Here is a 17190-nt window from a genome sequence, read left to right as displayed (position 1 = left end):
CCGTACGGTTTCCCAAGTAAGTGACACGGAATGCGGGTATGGCCATTTAACCAGAAAACAGATTATATACATAAACCCCCTACCCCTTTTATTGGTCATTTTGTCGCACAAGCATGTTTAAGGCGTGCCTACTGGATATGACGTTGCCTGCCACACAGAAAGCTGCACCGGTTCCTTTCACGCAGAACAGCAAAATTGTAGCACTTATGTACAATACCCTACACCACACAAAATTGCACTCTTCACTAAATGGAGAATAAGACACTCACCGAAAACGATAACTGAGCTACTGAGGTACCTTTAATGAAAGCTCTTAGAAGCAGTCAACATATGCCGCTGTAGCTTGGTTTTAGTCCCCCTGAAACAGCCAATTGAAAAGCACTGAACACCGCCACCAAAGCCCCGCCAAAACAAGATTGATTGCGTTTGCGCATAACAGACTAGAGCCCCATAACTTGTCATGTGGGAGCTGGGTGAGGTATTTTTTAATATTAAGTATGCAGGGATGGCATTTTTTCCTACCGGTTAACCGAATGGCTCTAAAAATAAGGTAAGTCACTAAGGGAAGAAAAAGATAACAACAAGCCAGCTGCCATAAGGTAAATTTAAACACGCATCCACTTTAGTTAGAACGGACCTCATAGTGCAAAAATTGTAAGCTAATCATTAGGATTGGGGAGAAAAGGACGAGAGGCTGCGGGCGGGAGGAGGAAGGCATGGCCAGAGAGGAGAGGTGGGGAGTGAAAAAAACAAGCGCAACCGCAATGTGCTGTTGGTTGTAACGAAGGAAAGGAGTTCATAAAATGCCTGCATGGTGGTTTGGAATTTTAAATGGGCAGGATGCCGTCTCATTCGTCCCTCCAGTACAATCAGTAAGTCTTCGATCCCCATCCCTGTGGTTTACTGCTAAAGTACTCAAAGGTATACGAAAGGGAGAAAATGACTCAGACTTCTATAAGACTTTTATAAGTCTATGAAAGAAAGACCTCATTTCAATAGGAGCATGAACACAAATATTTACCAGAGAAATTACAATTTTCACATCTAACAACACATTGCAGCTGCAGGTGTAGCAGGTGTGGTAGACGGGTACTAATGGTTTCCCTGCGTCCCTCCTGCAAACTACAGAAGTCACCTAGACACATCCCCAGCTGCATCCTCCCTAGGGCTGCTCAACTCTTCCAGTAACCGAGGGAAGACTCTTGGGAGAGTTGTGGGTCTGCCTTGAGTTCGTCCACCTGCAGTGCCTGACAGCCATTTTACATCCTGGTTAGCTATTTTTCTCCCACACAAGTTAAAAAGCTGCAAATGACTCATGCCCTAAGATGTACTTGTGTAAAGGATTCTGCATGTGCACAGCGTGCACTGTGCCCCACGTGTGAAGCATGCACAAGTCGAGGTCATTGGAAGGCCATTGCATACGTATGCATACCCCTTACTCACAAAGGGATGCCTTTACAGACGTGCACGCTTGAGCCTTGTCCTTTGGTATACCGGGTGAAACCTGATCCAACAAAAAAGAGGTACTTTCTGACCTTTGTCAGATTTATTTCAGACCGGTACGTCGACAGTCGTGAAGAGGTGTTGCTTTTACTACACTTTTATTGGGTTGGAAATGCAAACACAGGATTCCAGAAGGAGACTCTTTAAGGAATGTCCTGAGAAATCCGCCCAAGCACACACACGACTAGACAGCTGTGGGCCTGATGACGTCAGCCCCGTGACTCCGCCCACCTGAATGTGGAGAATCCAGGAATAACTATTGGCCTCATGACCCCAAGGCCTCCTGGCTACAACACGCATTCCCTCTGTGTGAAAACAGAGGCCAGCATGGTGTGAGGCCTGGCCACCCACTGCTGTACGCCGGGGCCCCGTCCAGCGTGTAACCCTCGCGTTTTCTGAATTCGTCCTGACTTGGGAAAATAGGTCAGAGTACGGAATTTGCGGCAGGCAAAATTGAAAACAAATGTTAGAAATACCTTTGGTAAGTTTAGCTTCTGTCTGCATATGAAGCAATATATGATTCTGAACGGTTGCTTCAGGGCACTCTTGAAATAATAAACAAGTGCACATTTACTTGTTAAAATATAACTTTTCAGGGGACATTGCTGCACGCGCATCCCTCGCGTGCTTAGCACATTATCGCGATCGCGGTGAAAATGAAAGTGATCGCGATCGCGATGACGTGCTAACTACGGGAGGGATGCTTGTGCACGAAACCGCAAGCTGGTGGCCGGCGGGTAGCACTTTGAAAAGCCCCTTACTAAAGTCGAGCAAGCAGCGCATGCGCTGCTCTAGGCTCGACCTAACAACAGGGTGTCATATCACCTGTTGAGTATTGGAATTAGTTCCATGACATGCATGGGGGTGTGCGCCCTTTCAGCCATCTGGTCCTTAGCCCCACCACCTTTCTGTGCCTCTCTGGTGCTATTTCTTGGGGGAGATCTTTTTTCTCTGCAACAGTTTTTCCTCTCCTGCAATCGCTGGCTGGATTTGAGGCCCGCACGCGCTGCAGGAGTGCCTGAATTTGCATGCAAGGCCCCATTTACAGTCGCCGTTCTCAAACTTCCAGCATGCAGTGGCATGGCTCATCCCAGCCCTCCCTCCACTGTAGGGTCTGCTTTTGCTGCTTTGATGATTACCTTCCTGCGTCCCCTAGCTCCCACAGGACCTAAAAAAGGGCTTTTGCATGCTCAATTCTTTGCAGACCGCCACCATATGAGAGGTGAAGCCTGCCACATCTTGGTTATCCCTGTCTACAATGGGTCATGTTTGCATTTGTTCCCTAAAGCCTTCATTGTATTGCAACCCAGCATAACTCTGATACTTAAGCTATGCTTCATGCACTTTCTGCTCATAGTGGAAGAGTGCTGAGGCGCTCTGGGGGGAACATTTCTACAAACACACAAGCTAGTGTTCTTTTTTCATGCAGCTAGTTGTCTATGGACCTTTTCAATTCTGGACCTATGCCTCTCTCTCTCCTCCTCTTTCATCTGCTGTGTCACTAAATCCAAACCCGCCTGCATTACTTCTAGGAGAAGAAATCTATTCATTTCTTGCACCATATCTTTTCCTTCACAGATAGAGGTGCCAGGATATCCAGCACTGATTATGGGAGGATCGCCCGGCGATGGCCTGGTCTATTTGCTAGGTGGTTTGCTGCAGGTTGCACCATGCGTCAAATGGCAGAAAGGCTGGACCAGCTGGAGGCAATCCATTCAGAGCCTCAAATGTACCCAAAGGCCTGAGGGTGCACCGAAGAGGATCACTGCTTGCTTGAACAACTGAATTATGGTGTGAAAGAACTGAGCGGGGTCAGTTTCAAGCAACAGGAATTCTGTATCGGAAGGCCTCAGAGCAGGCACTTCAAAGGGTAAGGTTGACACTTTTAGTCAACCTGTATCAATCATTTCTCCATCCCAGAACCAAGGATAGATAACCATTGAATAATAATGATGATCTGAATTATCATTGGGTCCTCAAATCAACTTCTTCAATTAGTCTATAATGTCAAATTAAGTGATCAAATCACTCCCATTCTCTGTCAACTCAATTGGCTCCCCGTGGAACACAAGATGAAACTCCTTACAATACCAGATGTCATTGCTGTTTGAAATCGGCAGACCGCTTGCCCCTGCAGAACACAAAAGAGATCAGGCATTTAATTGTAGCCAAAGTTTGTAAGGATAGAACACTTTAGTTATAAGAAATGATGGAAAAAAATAAAACCTTTATATTTCAGGTGAGAGTCAAGAAACGGTGTTATTTTCCACAGTAAGCCTCAGTCTTTTCAGCTACAAGCCACATTTGGCGATAGAACAATCTACAAGTCAAAATAATATTAACAGTAAATATACTGAATGAGGAGATCAGACAGGTCTCAAACTGATTGTAAAAGCAAGCTAGTAGAGTTTTTTTTCTCAATGTAAAATTAAAAAAATAGAGCACAGGACTGCAAAGAACGGCCTCCGGTGCACAAGAACCTGCACACTTTTAGGAGTTACTCGCCACAGGATAGAAGTAGCTGAGTGAGATGGGCCAACCTTGGGTGCTAAACAAAGAGATTTCAACTGCCCAAGAGGGAGCTAGTGTAGGGGACTACGAGCTGGTGTTTTTTGCCAGTAACACCGGCTAGTTACAGTGACTAACAAAACCAATGTGTTCTAAAGGTGCTGTCGATGGTGATGCAGGCCGAGTAAGAGGTTGTCAGAATATAGCTCATCTCGAAAGACACTATGGAGTCCAGCCTCCTTTTATGGTCAGACTGGCAGAGAATCATTTTCAATACAAGTCAGAGCTGGAAATTAAAGGATTTGCAGCAGTAAGCTGAGATCCAGAACTCAAATCCACATTAAGCTACACTCCTGAGTTTCTATGTGCGAGGATAGGTGCTAAGGCAAGCACAAATGCTTCAAGCCAGTGGCCTTGGGGGCAAGGGAGTCTACCCTCTAACCAGAAGCATTGCTGATTTGCTTCTATTCAACTTGCATAATTCAACTTCATCCAGCTTCTAACATATAGTATGGGATGCTGTTGAATTTGAGGCACTATATGCAAACAAAAAGCCTTAGGGTATGAAAACCCTAAAAACACCAAGCCCCTGATATCTATTCACATGCTTCTAGGGAAGGACTAATACACTGAGGAATACTAATCTACATATCAGATGATTCACTTTATAAAGCACAATGCGCTCATGAATTCAGATTTCAATATAATTCAGATTTAGTGAGGGAAAAATACAATAAAATAAATAAAATATAGATACTAAAGAAGTTGTAATTTGGTAGGATGGCATACAAGGAGACTTGTTTTATATACAAGTTAACCAAACATATAAAAGAACACTCTTAACATTTTTCATGTTACATTATTGGCGGCATACTGTACGCATAAAGTTTGAACAACTGTGCTGCTGTTTTGATCACACCTATATAACACATAATAAAAACAAAAAAATACAAAACTACAAACATCTTTATTTTGACATTTAGGCATGTCTCAACACTTTCAAAGTCTGCACACGACCAACATTCTAACAAAAGACGAAGATCCAAGATCTGCCGGTCGAGAACACAGAAGCATGTTACATGCAGTGTCAAAGACTTTCCATCTATACTCTGAAAGATGCATTCATTGCAGTTTCAAGAAAGCTTTAGGTTGAGCAACTTGCGCTGATGAGCAGGGACCTCTTTACTCTTGTTTATCCCAAAGTTTTTATTTTTGTGTCCAACGGTAATACGATTTATGGGCAATTATAAACTGTAGAAAGCATCTTTTGCACATTTTGGGCATTCCTGTTATCAAACGGGTCGAATAAAAGTATCTTAGAGCATGCTTCAGCATCTGCCACCTCTGAGTAGAGAATGGTGAGCAGTTCCTCTGTGGAACGGTTGAGATGTTCCCGTTTTCCTTTGGATGGTGATTTCAATGCTCCGCATCCATCAAACAAGCACAAAAGGCTCAAGAACAGATGGAGTCGCTTTGCCTCTATCAGTGGGGTGCAGAAGAAACATCTGCCCAAAGGTAATATTTTGTGTTACCAGCCTGGTCTACAAGGTGGTGTATGACGCTAGGGGCTTTCCTGCTTCTTGCTCGGTTGAAGCGCCTTCTTCTGAGTCACGGCCTCCAAGTATTTTTGTCTCAGAGGCGGAAGCTGTTCAAAAAGGTCGAAGCCCAGAGGAGACTCAATATTGGGAAGCTTGAAGTAGAGCAGATGTTTTTTCAAAACCTGAATTCAGTGAAAACAAAAGAAGGACATGTTAACCCTCTACAACCATTTGGGAGATTCCTCAATACTGTTTCTATACCAGTCCATTTTTGGGCTAGGAAATCAGCCACTGGTAAGGTCCAAGGTATACCCTTGACTGGTCAATGAAGAAGTTAACACAGCCCACAAAAATATCTAAACACAGTGGCCTCTTTTAAAGATCTTTCTTTCCACAATATGTAGGGCATTATGAACGTACCTCATCTGTAAGTAGCCAGGTCTTCCTCAACATACTCTTGCGAGCAGCGTCCACCTCCTGAAAAGAGAACCGCATTATATTGATTAATGGCCCTCTCCATAGTTAAGAGTAAAACATTGCAGAGATGTGGCGACAAGAGTGATCCCTCCATCAGGAACTACATTAAAGTCACTAGATGCAGCAGCTGATTACAAACCAATTGCAAAATCTTATACAATTAATGTTCTTGATCTTGCACAATAACTGGGCAACAGCAGTTTGTCAGCCTAAGAAATGCAGGTACTGAAGAAAAGGCTCTTTTGTATTCTGAGATGAGATCTGCCTGTTCTTCTCTAAAAATGACATTTTCTGCTGAAAATGCTTTTAAGATTCGTCAGTTTTTTGTCCCTTAGATAAGGGCAGCCTCATGCTACTGTTCCCATAACTTCCACTCAACGCCGTTTCTTTATGCCCTCCCTTCTTGCGTCTTTCTCTGTCCAACCTTTATTTCTGCCACCTCTACTCTTGTCCAATCTCTTCTCTGTAGGCTGCTTTACATCTTTTAAAACCCTTTTCCCTGATTGCCTTAGTGCTCCAAACTTCCTCCTGTTTCTGTGCATCGTCGGCCTGCTCTGGTCAGGGAGAAAGGGAAAAACAGACTGCCACGACATAGTTCACTTCTGCATTTCCTTTTCTGCTTTTTGCTTGTCTACGTTAGGTTACTTAGTTAAGCAGGTGTTTGTCATCCATTCGTCTGTTGTGTCACTTACATTTTGTTCCACCAACTACAGCACACAGCGTGGGGCAATGGGTCACTGTGAATGAGGACATTCTGCTGTTCCACATGCAGCACACACAGAAGTAGATCCCTTCGGTGCCAGGGACTTCTATGGCAAAGAAAGCTTTCTGACACTGATGCATTGCTTTAGCTTTTTCCCTTTTTTTAGATTATTGGCAACGACCAGGCAGCTCCCACAACAATAATATTTTTTGTTATTTAGAAGCCATTGCAAAACAAGCATTGGCAAAGCTAAAAGGCAGACAAGAAACATCAGACATTTTTGCCTCTGCCACTGTTTGGTAAAAATGAAACTAATTTAACGTGTTATACTTTACTATTTGGGAAAAGTGAGAGGTTTTAGAGCTTTTCTACCCAGACTGAAGATATGAACAAGTTACCTGTGCTACTGGGTCCTGCGAGAAGATGAAACTGTTCATGTGGGCCACAGCAACAGCATAGAGGATGGGGCACCTGCTCTGTCGCAGAGCACTGGTCATCAATGTTCGAAAATAAAGCCGTAAGAGGTCAAGGCAGTCCTCGGGAGGTGAGGTGTATCTCTCCAGCGGGATGAAACACTAAGAGAGGAGACAAATTTCCTTGATTACAGATCAGCTGAAACAGATAAAGGGCATCCACTTCCCCCAAAGCCAACTCTAAACCACTTACTGTTCCTTAATGTTAACCAATCATTCCACTGACTATATTGTGTAGCCAAAGACACCAGATTAATATAGCATTAATTATTTACTGATTTATAGCTATCTTCTATAAACTCTACATTACTGAATAATTATCAGATGTGCTATGCAACAGAGCAGGGACAGCGCGTCCAGCTCTACAGCGCACTGAGGGTCTCATTAAAAACTTGGCTATGGGGAAGCCCAGCGGTAAACTTGTGGTCCCATTGCCCACTTAGAGGTGAGGGGAGCACCAAGCTTCCACCAGAGCAGGCATGGCAATTATAGGGTTTAATTGGGCAGAACTAAAAGATTACTGAGCGAACCACCGCATCATGGGCACCTGCACGGTACTCAGCTCTGCCTTAAAGCCTCCGCCACACTGAAAACAAAACTTTTGTCAAACACATGGGTATATCACAATATGGCGCATGGTCCTCTGCAGGTGGAAACAAGGGCCGCCACCTGCATGGCATGCCGGTACGCTCCACCAAAGTCAAAATTAGACCCTCTGCGTTTGGTTGCAAAAGCAGATATTGCGTATAGGTATTATACCAATGTATTAGCAAAACATTAGGTTGCCATTCCACTCTATCATGAGGAAATATGTAGATAGCACAAACTCCATACTAACAATAACATCTAGGAAAGCCTGACCAACAGAATTTCAGGCAAATAATAAAATAATGGAGCACTGAAAGAACAAAGACAGGTCTGAATTATATATTTGACAAGGATATGACTGTGAAAAATTATAGTCAATCAATGTTCGGCTACAACAAATTTATTTCAATTCTTAAATATGTCTTCGTGAATGAATTGAAAGTACAATAAGAAATGTTAATATTTACGCATGCCATTCATGTAGAGGGAACAGTATATTGTATATTACTGACTTCTTGGTGGGACGACTAGGAAAGTAGTTTCAAAGCCATTAAAAAGGGTCACAATTTAGTGAGGCAAATCATTCACATTGGCATGCTACATCTAAAAGTGCTTGCATGTTATTCATAGCAATATTGAATTATCTTTCTAATAAATCTCAATAAGCGTATACTTTTATCGTTTCCGCCAGCAATGGACGCAATAACACTGCAGTAATTAACAATCAAGCCACTTTGAAAAAAATATCTTACCTCCTGTAGCGAGATTCCAAGAGATCGTAAGGTGCTGATGTGCTCCCCAAACAGTAGCCGCCGCATCTGAACACTGAATCGTCTCTGGAGGGGTATAAGTATAAAAGCTCCAAAAAGGGGATCTCCAAAAGAGACCGCTTCAAATTGTTCCAGGAGGTTGACGTACAGGTCATAGAATGAAAACAGGCCAGGCAGAGGTATGTCCAACTCTAAAGCATCAAGCGCCTTTGGCTGACAGTATAAGGAGAGAAGTGCAGCTGTGTAGCTATGAACAGGTCCTTCTAAGAATAGGTCCCCACCTGTAAGAAAAACACAGGCAAGTCGAGCCAGTTTGGCAGCGGCAGGAATATCATGAAGGACTCCAACACGCCAGGTTTCCAGAAGCAAAATCCACTCGAGGTTTCGAGTCACTGTATTCACCAAATCCGGTGGAAGCGTGTTGAGCATCGTACCACGTGTCTCAGCATTGGCTACTTTGTTATAAAGAATGATCAGAGGGAGAAAAGCCCAGTCAGAAGGCAGGCTGGGACCTTTGACCTCAGGAAGTAGCATGGACTGGATGAGATGGGTTTGTCCTCTGTAAACAGCCTGTGACCGGTTCAGAGCTAGTTCTAAGTGCGAAAAATGACCAAGATAGCAAGCACGAATGGAGGGGAGCTGCTGATAAGCCTCTTTCAGAAGACCTCCTCGGCTCAGGTTTGGTGAGACAGATGTCACAGAACCAGGTGTTGATGGCTTTGCTCCTTGATGGATATGTAGAATGTCAGACAAGTCAGCAGCTTCAGGACCACCCACTTTGCCTTCTCTGGAATATTATAAAGGTAAGAAAACAATCATTAGATATTGATATTTAAACTACAATGATATATCTATTGCTGTCATATTTTAAAGGGAAGAAACTATTCAGGATTAAAGTCAACTGAGGGGGTGTGTCATCAATGTATGTGGGAATATTTGTGTAAACCCTCAAAAGTAAGCCTGGGCGGTGAACTTCGCATCGTTCGCGGAGTTTTCAGAGTTGTCTGCACTCCGCGGAGCACATGGAGTGCAGAAAATTCTGCTTCGCAATGTGCAGCAGAATTTTTCCCTGCTCGGAATAGCAAACTGTTAGTTTGCGATCGTGAACAGTACGTTCGCGAGAGCGAGCTGCCACTTGGGTAGAATTTCTACCAGCACAAACTGCAGTTCGCACTGCACTCCGCCACTCGTGTAACTTCCCGGAGGTATTTTGTAACTTCGCGGAATTCCGCGTAGCAAAACTCCACTAACTACCCCCAGGCCTACTTAAAAGATAGATACTGGTGGGTCCAATGTTTGTCCAGAAGTGCCGGCCATGGCAGATTTAAGTATATACAATGATTTTATTACATTTATCTCGGGGGATATCCAGTAAGCGTGGCCTGCCTCCGGTATTTGTGAATCAACGATGGGCAACTCGGAGTAGAATGTTTTACAAAGCAATACCAATAATAAAAGGATTTGTTGATATTAAATAAAAATGTGTTGGCAGACAACAATGGAGAACACTGCTTTGTTAATTAATGCACCAGAATCTGAGAAGTGCTTTGCTCTGGTCAACACAGGAGACTAGGAAGCAGTTTTGCAGATTGCATTATATCACAAAGAAAGAATCCCTGCACCTTCAGAGACTTTAGGAATGGCATAGCAGAAAGATATGCAATGCAGAAAGTACATGGAAAAAGACTATTAATGGTGCTATTGTCAAGGAATGAAAACCAAACATGACATACATTTTCAAAGGTGTATGGCCTTATCAAGAAGCTGGCAGGAGATCCACTTGCCTGTATAACAGCAAAACACCTCACCACTGCCACCCTAGCAAAGGACAGCCTAGTTAGAGCTACTCACCTGGTTGGCATTATCTCTTTTCTGACAGTGCATCAGTTGTGTAGCAGTTGCGGCAAAGCCGATTGTCCAGCAGATCACAATTTTGTTGTGGCTCAGCAGTCACACTTTTTGCTATTCCAAAACCAGGGTTGTTTCTGAAAAGCTATAGGGCAATGTTCCTGGTGCACAGGGACCTTTTTGTCTATGCATCAGAGACGTTATTAGGTCTGGCCTTTAGGAATGCTTAAGCTATTTCATCAGACTATTGTTTTCCATACAAGCCATACATACTATATATGTACATACACAGAGGGGCATTTGGTCAGCTGACTTCATCCACTGGGCCGTTTAACTGTCATTCACATTTTACTTCCGCCCAACAAAACACGGGTCAATGGGTCAACCCACTGGCTCCCTTCACTGACAGAGACTCCACAATGCCTGCATATTGCTTGCATCCACCTATTGCTATGAAATAACAATTAAAAAATAATTTCTTAATCTTCAGGGAAAAAGCTAATTCAAAGAGCACTTTTTCATCTTATTTACTTTTATATTTTGTTAAATACTGGTTATTTTATATGCAATTCGCGTGTCAATGAGGATTTATTTTTATCTCCTTTTTATAGCAGGAGTATTTAGTGACATTGTTACATTGTAGCTGCCTGAAATTGGAATACTTCTAAAGGTGATGATTAATCTGATAATAAAATGCATGGCACAACTCAATGGGCTGGTTTTTGTTTTGTTTTATCTTAACAAAAACAAATCACTACTAAAAAAGTCACATCAGTAAATGTTTTTTGGAATTTAGAATATTTATGCAAGCATATAGCAGCCATGTTTAGGTGGTAGCCGATGCTCTTTTTTCATTTTTGTGCCACATGCTTGCAATAAAAAATAATAAATAACAATTGATCCAGCTTGCAAGGCCAGGACTTTTGGCTCTGTCAATCCTTATTCTCTTTTGGGAATGCCATACCTTCCTTTGTCGTACTATGCAGGAAAACAAAAAAATCACTGACTCTGCTGCTAGGGCAAGGATTTTCAACAGAAAAACCAGTGAAGACTACAACATCAAAAATCCTGCAGTTCCACACCTCTAAATGGGGCACTGAACTGCTGATTTAACTGAGCATGAGTCTTGCAACTTTATGTCCCTTCTCCAAACCCAAAATGACCCAATTTCTGCTTTACAGGTGCAAGTATTCTAACTTTGTGTAATGTGTCGTCCACAGCACCCTTTCAGCATTAGACATGTATGGTGATTAGCAGCTATAGACTGAGGGAAAATTAGGCCACTGCCTTACACATAAATGAGGGCAGGTCTGCAGCACAAACCTGCTGTGATGAAAACAGCATATAAAAAATACAAGAACATTTAGATGGTTACAGCATATGTAGACTCATCTGTTCAGTCCTTTCGCCATCTATGCTTGGTCCGTGGCTGTATAGCAGCTGTAAGAATGCTAATGCACCATTAAAACACATGGAGAAATCAAATCAAATCCGAATCGTATATCCAGCACATAACTGGGGACTTGTAAAGGAAATGCCAGGATGAAACCTAAATATTACTTACAGGTAACTGCACTTCCCCAATATTGCCATCTTTCATAGATTCATATGCTTGAATTTCCATGTCATCAGGGGGGGAACCCTTCGTAAACAATGTTAGCATATCACAGCACCTTTTCACTAAATAACATTGAAAATAAAAAACACATGTATCCGAATTACCTCATTATACACGACCCAAACGCCAGCCAGTTACAGTTCTAGATCCTGCTTCTAAGAGTCAGACAGCTGGTTAATTAGCTCTGTTGTGAAGGCACACGAGGGGCAAGATGTGCACAAAACGCACAAAAAGTTAAATGTAGACACTGCACAGGAAGAGGTTACAGCACAAAAGACAACCTTAGAGGGTGACCCAAAGTGGTAAAAAAGATCAACGATGGAGGACATTAACAAGCAAGGTATATACACCCTATGCTGACAGTGACAATGAGCCTCAGAAGAGAAGTGTTGAAGGATTCAACGAAAAATCAACCATCTACAAGAAATATGCAGTCAACGACGAAATCACTGTCGGCAAGGCAGTCGATGAGGAAGCAGAGGATGTCAGACACAGATATTGTAGACAAAGGAAATATCAATGGTGACTGAAATGCCTTTCGCGAGAGAAATGCCACCGAGGAGAGAGTTACCATCAAAGAAGAAAAGGAAAAATTATGAAATCAATCAGCAAGGGGGTTAATGATGCAGAGAAGGGATTTTGGTTCATTAGAAACAATAGAACCCATCTTGCAAACTCTCTCCAGTCCCACTGCAGCCGCGGAGGCGCAGAGTCACCTACTGCAGGATTACCAAGAAGGCAATCATCAAGATTCGAATCAAATAGAGGCTTCCATGAGGAAGTCTTAGAAGAAGGGGAAGCAACTTACTTAGGAGAGTAGAATTTTCAATATATTGATGATGATGATGATGATGATGAATATCCAGAGCAATTCAGCTATAAGGAACCACAACAGCAGAAATCACCAAGGATTATTCAAGGGAAAATAGGAGATGAATGGGTGCATCCTTCAGAAAGGCAAGTGCAGGTTCCAATGCAAATGCTGGCTCGTTGCACGATATGATCGCTGCTATCTCTTAGAGGCTTCCACCATAGCCAGCGAAGAATGAGCAGCAGTTAGTGTTGTCAAAAAACTCCACAGCCGCCAGTATTGCAACTTGCTCAGTTGCACTTGCAGGCAGGCCATAGTGATCAAGAAACAAGAAAGATTAAGCGCTATTGGAAGGCCCCTGTGGGGGCAAGGTGGCACCGCCGAGGACGACAGGGAAGGAGGAATGGCCCAAACATCAATAAACATGGCTCATGTTGGCATCTGGGGTAGCAAAGAGAAATATAGCGAGGGCTTAGGAGGCAGTAGAATCTCCCAGAGGAGCGGACTGGGAGACTAATCTGGTTTGGTGTCAGCAGGCTGAGAAACTGATCTATCAGAGCCGAAGATGCCCTAGAAAATGAGATATTTCATGGTGAACTTGGGTCGAGTACAGGAATCGATAATGCTTCACCTAAAGGACAGCTGATATGGGCGGAGTAGCGTCTATAAGATGGTAATTGGAAATAATGGTGAAATGTGTCTTTACTGTGGTGATGGGGTCTATCGGCATGATGAACAAGTTACTTACCTTCGGTAACGATATATCTCTAAGAAACATAGGTAAGTTATAGATTCCTTACCTTAGAATTACCCCCTGGCGTGAGCCTGGATCCGGAAAGTTTTTCATCAGCAGTAACCCTGAGCATCGGAAGGTGGCGTCAGTCGACTCCGCTTTCGTCATCGGCGTCGTGGATGACATCTCAGTAGCTACATAGACCCCCGCCCTCGCGCGCGGACGTCAGTTCTGTACACGACTTTCCACGCCAGAAGCGCAGAGCCATGCAAGACACTGACCACTGGTGCACAAAGATAGAGCCTTGAAAGGAAGTACTTAACCCTAGAAGTCAGTTCGCAGAACGTGGAGGATGGGTGGGGCAGTAAGGAATCTATAACTAACCTATGTTTCTTACAGATATATCGTTACCGAAGGTAAGTAACTTGTTCATCTGAAAGAAACAGTTACTTATAGATTCCGTACCTTAAAATAGATACCCCAGCAATACCAACTCCGAAGGGGGGTCTGCTAACCAAGTTCACACCAGAAAGTTCTGGAGAACAGAACGGCCAAAGAAGCTGTCTCTCCGGACTTAACTGTCCAGGCAGTAGTGTTTGGTGAACATGTGCAGCGATGCCCACGTAGCTGCCTGACAGATGTCATTTAGGGGGACTCCGCGTCCCAAAGCAGTAGTCGCTGCCATCGCCCTGGTGGAATAGGTGCTCAGCCCCACTGGAGGCTCCTTCTTTGCCAAAGAATAGCAGGCTTTGATGAACAGAATGACCCACTTGGAGATGGTACGTTTCTGCACAGCCCGACCTTTCTTAGCACCCACATAACCAACAAACAGCTGGTCGTCCACCCGGATTTGTTTGGTGAGATCCAAGTAGAAGGAAAGCGCGCTATTTGGATCCTGACGGCGGAGCCTCTCTTCCTCTTTCGAAGGATGCGGAGGCAGAAAGAAGGTGGGCAAAGTGCTAGTTTGGCCAATGTGGAAAGAAGTAACCACCTTGGGAAGAAAGGAAGGTCTAGTCCCAAGGACAACCTTGTCCGGATGGACAGCCAGAAGGAGAGGCTTGGATAAAATAGCTTGTAGCTCACTCACCCTGCGTGCAGAGGTGATGGCCTCCAGAAAGGCAGTTTTCAAACTGAGAAGTCTGAGATTACAGTTATGTAGCGGCTCAAAGGGAGCGCACATAAGATAGGTAAGAACCAAGTTCAAGTCCCACTGAGGCATTACAAAGGGAACAGGAGAAAATAGATGAGTAATGACCTTAAGGAATCTATTTACAACAGGGGACTTGAGTATACAGTGATAGTGGAGGGACACCTGTCTGCCAAGATAACATCGCAGACTTCGGGAGGCAGGTCAAATCACGTCAACTGCCGCCGCTCATTCTCCAAGCAAGGAGGTGGAGGCTGGAGAGGTTTGGGTGGAGGATCGTCCCCTGCTGCTGCGACAGAAGATCCTCCCGAAGAGGCAGTCAGATCGAAGGATCGATGGCCATGTTGAGCAGCTCGGGATACCAGACTCTTCGTGCCCAATCCGGAGCCACAAGAATGACTTGGGCCCGGTTGCGCTTGATCTTCTTCAGCATTCTGGGCAGAAGTGGTATAGGCGGAAAGGTGAAAAGAAGACCGCACTTCCACTCGCGACAAAAAGCGTCCCCTAGCGAGTGCCACCTTGGAAATCCCAACTTGCAGAATTACTGACATTGCACGTTTTCTTCGGTGGCGAATAGATCTAACCAAGGCTCTCCACACTGTTTTAAGAGACCTTGTGCCATCTCCGAGTGAAGACGCCATTCGTGATCGATCATGCACCTGCGGCTGCGTTCGTCTGCCCTGGCATTCAGAGAACATGCCAGGTGTTGAACCACCAGGGATATGCCCTGATATTCTGGCCATGTCCAGAGACGAAGAGTCTCTTGACATAGGGTCCACAACCCCACTCCACCTCACCCAGTTTGTTGCAATACCACATGGCGGTGGTGTTGTCCGTGAACAGCAGCACTACTCTTCCCCCTGACAGAAGGAAGGAATACTTTGAGTGCAAGACGAATCGCCCGAAGCTCCAGAAGATTGATATGGAGCTCTGATCTCCACCTCCCCCATGTGACCGCCCCATCCCAGAAGTGATGCATCGGTCACCACTGTGAACTCTAGTTGAGGAAGGGAGAGGGATCTGCCGTCGACCCAATCCTGGTTCGTGAGCCACCACTTCAGATGGCGTGCAGTGCTCTCCGAGATCTGGACGCAATCGGACAGGTTCCCCTGATGCTGTGCCCACTGGAACTTCAGGTCCAACTGCAAAGCCTGCATATGCCATCTGGCATGATCCACCAGCAGGATGCAGGAGGCCATCAGGGCCCGTAGCCGGAGGGTCATCCTGACCAAAACCCGGGATAGAGGCTGAAAGCTCGGAATCATAGCCCGAACATCCCGGACTCGCTGTTTGAGAGGATAGACCTGAAACTGCGTCGTGTCCAGAACCGCTCCGATGAAAAGGAGCTTTTGAGAAGGAGACAGGTGTGACTTCGGCACGTTGATGGAGAACCCCAGCGAATGCAGGAGGTCAGCCATAGTCTGGAGGTGGGAAACAACTGCCTGGGGCGAGCCCACCTTCAACCACCAGTTGGCGAGATAGAGGAAGACTGGAACCACTGATCTGCATAGATGAGCTGTGACCACCACCATCACTTTCGTGAACACTCGAGGGGCGCTGGTAAGGCCAAAGTGGAAGCACTGTAAACTGAAAAATGCTCGAGGCCTACTATGAACTGCAGGACGGGGATGTGAAAATAAGCGTCCTGCAAGTCCAACGCTACCATCCAGGGTCGGGGGCAGACAGGACCTGAGCCAGGGTCAACATTTTGAACTTTCTCCTTCCGGAGGAAGCAGTTGACGTTCCTGAAATCCAAGATAGGACGCAGCCGCTTGTCCTTCTTGGGCACCAGAAAGTAGTGGGAATAGCAACCACAACCTACTTCTGGGGCAGGAAATCGTGTGATGGCTCCCTTGGCCAAAAGAGCTGTAACTTTCTGTTGGAGAAGGGCCAGATGATCCCATGACATTCAATGGTACTGAGGTGGCATGGCAGGGGGTAGTCTAGAAGGGGAAGGAGTAGCCCCTTCATACTTTCTGCAAAACTCACCTGTCTGACGTGATGGTACGCCAGTGGGGGATGTGATGGCGAATCCTGCCACCCACTGTCCTGTGATGGGCCTGAAAGGTCGGACCAGGAGGTTTGTGGAGGCTGCTGCAGAGGGAGCAGTGGTGGACTGGCCCGCCCGCTGGCCCCCAGAACCACGGCGGTGGTTCCCACGTCACTGGCCACACTAGGGCTGAACAGCTTGCGCCGGCCTGTGGCCCTGGAAGGAATGTAGTGGGGCACACCTTCCGTAGTCACGAAAAGAGAGAAAAGCAGACAGTGCAGGGTGTGTGGTGGAGAGGCCCAAGGACTTGGCAGTAGCCCGAGAGCCCTTGAAGCACTCTAGCGCACTGTCTGCTTTGTCGCGAAAACAGGCGACGGCCATCAAAGGGAATGTCCATCAGGGTTTTCTGGACATCCCCAGAAAAGCCAGTCAACCTCAGCCAGGTGTAGCGTTGAAGGGCTACCGACATTGAAATCGTCCTAC

At 45.2% G+C, this 17190-nt stretch overlaps 1 protein-coding gene across 1 annotated transcript in view; it reads right to left on the bottom strand.

Moving 5' to 3' along the window:
• Positions 1-4959: 4959 nt before the first annotated feature.
• Positions 4960-17190, bottom strand: part of RPAP1 (RNA polymerase II associated protein 1) — a 296667-nt gene continuing 284436 nt past the window's right edge. The window contains exons 22-25 of the mRNA XM_086937236.1: positions 8543-9347; positions 7128-7304; positions 5970-6026; positions 4960-5731 (exon numbers count right to left, since the gene is read on the bottom strand). Coding sequence (XP_086793362.1) covers positions 5573-5731; positions 5970-6026; positions 7128-7304; positions 8543-9347 — 1198 coding nt within the window. The 3' untranslated portion in view covers positions 4960-5572. The remainder of the gene's footprint in view (positions 5732-5969; positions 6027-7127; positions 7305-8542; positions 9348-17190) is intronic.

The sequence above is a fragment of the Lissotriton vulgaris genome, chromosome 9, assembly GCF_964263255.1.
Source record: "Lissotriton vulgaris chromosome 9, aLisVul1.2, whole genome shotgun sequence".
In the NCBI taxonomy this organism is placed as follows: Eukaryota; Metazoa; Chordata; class Amphibia; order Caudata; family Salamandridae; genus Lissotriton; species Lissotriton vulgaris.
Note: the sequence above shows the minus strand (reverse complement) of the source record. Positions and strands in the feature narration are given on the sequence as shown.